General features: G+C 37.1%; 1 protein-coding gene across 1 annotated transcript; it reads left to right on the forward strand.

Annotated features, from left to right (window-relative positions):
* The first annotated feature begins 157 nt into the window (after positions 1 to 157).
* Positions 158 to 1,279, forward strand: LOC112455020 (uncharacterized mitochondrial protein AtMg00810-like). The gene has a single exon (XM_025016692.1). The coding sequence runs from the start codon at positions 158 to 160 to the stop codon at positions 1,277 to 1,279; it is 1,122 nt and encodes a 373-aa protein (XP_024872460.1).
* Positions 1,280 to 3,956: the final 2,677 nt, after the last annotated feature.

Consider the following 3,956-nt stretch of genomic DNA (forward strand, 5'->3'; position numbering starts at 1 on the left):
TTAAATAGAGCTCTGTATGGATTAAAGATAAGTCCAAAAAGATGGAACTTATTCCATCTCTTAAGATCTCTTAAGATTCTTAGAAGAGGCTAAGAAACTTGGATTAGAGAATGACTTACATGAGCCATGCCTGTTCACATGGAGGAAAGAAGGAAAAATGGTAGTATTACTGCTTTATGTGGATGACATGCTGGTCGCAAGTAATGACTTAGAGAAATTAGAGGAAATTAAAGGCAAATTAGATGAAACATTTGAGACTAAGGATCTTGGAGAACCAAAGAGCTTCTTAAGAATCACAATAGAGAGAAATAAAGAAGACAAATATATGAATATCCATCAAGCACGATATACAGAAAGTGTGCTGAAAAAGTTCCATATGGAGGAATGTAAACCGCAAAGTACTCCTATGGTCACTAGACAAGTAAGCAATAAAAATAAAAAGAGCAGATTAGAAGAATCGAACAATGAAGATGTGATCCAAAAAGAAGAAATCAAAAGAGTGCCTTATAGAGAAGCTATTGAAAGTTTGATGTATTTAGAAAACGCTACAAGACCTGACATAGCATTTGCAGTAAATTACCTGGCAAAAAAACAATTAAAGCCTACAGAAGAAGATTGGCAAGATGTGAAAAGAGTATTTAGATATCTGAAAGAAACGGTAAATAGAGGACTGATATTTAGAGGAAGAACAAACGAGCTAGAAGCATTGACAGATGCAAGTTTCAGGGATTGTACTGATTCTACATCTACTGGAGGATATATTATCAAGCTATTTGAAGATGTGATAGCATGGAGAAGTCATAAACAGACTTATGTCACACTCTCTACATGTCAAGCGGAATACTTAGCAATGAGTGAGGCATGTCAAGAAGTGATTTCACTGGACAAGTCACTCAGACATGTTGTTGGAGAAATATTCTTTCCGTCAGTAATATGGTGTGATAATAGAGCTGCAGGAAACTGCATTAAGAAAGATGGAAGTCACAAACTTAAGATGTTTGATGATGAACTAGAGAAAGTAAAGAGAAACTTAAAAGAAAGAGAAGATACTGGAAACCGAAAGCACATGGCAGATACTCATGGAGATTTTGTAAAACAATGTGCAAATCAAGGGAAAGTAGAAGTTAGATGGATAGAAACTAGAGAAAACTTAGATGATATCATGACTAAACCGTTACCGTTGGAAGCATTCGCATACCCTACTGAAAAAAATCACGTCACGAAATCACGTCATGAAATTACATCACGAAATCACGTAACGAAATTACGTAATCAATGACATAATTAATCACGTAACCGATTGTTCCAAATCGGTACGTGATTTTAAAAATCACGCAATTTAAAAAATTACGTAATGCTGGGAAACACATTTTTTTTTTAATCTGGATAAAGTTATATAAAAACTACAAAGTTTGTTTAATTGCTTCTTCGTCGTAACTTCTGCATGTAAAACATGATTTAAGCAAAATAAGTGGTTCTAAATAAAAAATCAATACTGTATATTAATTATATTGTCTATAATTTTATTTTTATAAGTCAACTTTTTAAGTATATAAGTGAGTATAAAAGTGCATAAGTATAAGTATATAAGTATAAGTATATAAGTATATAAGTATATAAGTGAGTATATCAATATATAATAATATAATAAAATAAATAGCATATATAACATAGACAACTTAGATATATGTTATGGTAACGTTAACAAGGTTAACTCATTTTAACATTGGTAATATGGTAACACTAAACTTAATCACTATCCGATAATGATTCACTGGAATTTGAATCATTGCTACTTTGTGAAGAACTTGATGAATTGGGCGATGTTGGGCGTCAATGACGTTTTCTTTGTTTTTCTTCTTCTGCTGCAAAACATTTTTAACATTATTATTATTAAGGTGTTTTTAATTTTTTATTAGTAACTTTTAGAATATATTGTTTTCTAATTTTTTGTATTTATTTGTTGAAAGACTTTGTTTTAAAAAATCTAGACTGTTAAGATCTAGCATGTTAATTAAAAATGTTTATTATTTTTTATAATTATCTATGCTAACAAATGTTTAAAAATATTAAAATTTTTTATTTAATTCAATATCTTATATTTTACATGTATACATAACTATATTACAAACTATTTTTTTAAGTATCTTTTTACTGTTAAAGAGTTCTTTAACTGTGTATAAAGCAATGAGAAAAATATCATATATTAAAAGAAAAAGTACTATACTTTAAAGATTAATTCCATTAAGTTACTTGTTTTTATAAATTTTTATGAATATATCAATCTATAAACACATATTTGCCATTAAAAAATACAAAAAAATATTACCTTTAAACATATAAAAATTATTTGTCTATTGTTGTTTAAAAAGTATTGACAAACACAGCAGGTATGACGAGAATTCTTGAGTACGTGAGCGATAGAAAGAGAGTTCTTTTTAAGAAAATTTCGTCTTTATTGTATGTAATTCTTTCTAAAAATATGCCAACGTAAAACAAATTGATATGAACTAAAGAGTCTTTACGTGTCGAATTCCAGGCCCAGGGGCGTCACGAAGGACGTATACTTTATCGACGGCTCGTGTACTTTCATGTGGTAATATCCGTCCTTCAAATCTAAACTAGTAAAGTATTTCTTACCCCGCAAGCTATCGATATTATCGTCGATCCGTTCCGGTGGGAAATTGTCGCGTATGGTAATCTTATTTAATTCACGAAAGTCCACACATAGTCGGTAACCGCCATCCTTCTTTTTTACCAAGACAATCGGGCTTGCATATGGTGAACAGCTCGGTCGAATAATTCCCTTTTCTAAGAGCTCGTCTAAAATCTTACGCAAAACCTCTTTATCTGCAAAAGACAATCTACGTGGACGCGAACTTATGGGCTGTTCGTGATTAAGCGCAATAACCATTTCAAATTCGGGCGCAAAACTTCCCTCTCGAACATTCGCCAGGTAACGCGAATACGCTTCGCGGATTCGCGCGGACACATCTTCCCCTACAGCCGGATTCACTTTCAACTCGTCGCAAGTTCGAGCAAAGTCATCGCTGTATTCGATATGTAATAACTGGTCAATCGCGCGCGCCTCCTCGACCCCTGCGACCTCGAGAGTTTTCCCGAATGTAACGCGTAAATGCGGGCAATTTAAAAAATCTCTTCCCAACAGAACATCGTACGCCATCGTATCGCTTGGTACCGTATAAAATTTTATCTCAACACGCACGCCATTTACTTCCAAAACACCGCGGAATACCCCATCGATTTTTAATCTCGAGCCGTTAATCCCGCAAAACTGACGGGATTCCTCTTCCTCCAGCAGATGTGACTCACCCGGGATCACATCGCTCCGCACGAGACTAATCGGCGAGCCCGAGTCGACCAGCGCGTCAACAACGTAACAACACGATCCGTTAATCGTATTTTCCGGCGAAATCTTCACACGAGCCATGTAAGGCTTCGGCACCTCGACAGGTTGTACCACGTTCGTGGACGTCGCCCGCGCAAGGTCTCTCGCCGTCTCCGTCGTTGGGGGCTGACTCCGCTTCGGGCAGTCCCTCGCTATATGCTCCGCTGATCCACACGCGAAACACGACCTCACCATCGCCCGTCCGCACTGCATCGCCATGTGCCCCGTCTCCTGGCACCTATAACATTTCATCGGTCCCCTTCTCACCGTCGACATCTCCGTCCTCCCATCGCCAGTTGCTCTCGCTCCGTCCCTCCTCACCCCGACGCCGCTCGACCGCCCCGGATCCAGCTGGATTTTTTCGAACGCCTTCAATAGCTCAGTTCCCGTCCGGTAATTCATTAATCGGGCCTGATTCTGTAATCGCTGATCCACCACTCCCTCAATCAAATAATCCACTATCTCGTCCTCCGCGATCGGTATGCGGTTGGCCAGAATCATCTTGTCGTGGTAATAATCGCAGAATGATTCACCCCTTCTCCAGGTC

Source organism: Temnothorax curvispinosus, unplaced genomic scaffold, assembly GCF_003070985.1.
Source record: "Temnothorax curvispinosus isolate PA1 unplaced genomic scaffold, ASM307098v1 QBEX01005662.1, whole genome shotgun sequence".
In the NCBI taxonomy this organism is placed as follows: Eukaryota; Metazoa; Arthropoda; class Insecta; order Hymenoptera; family Formicidae; genus Temnothorax; species Temnothorax curvispinosus.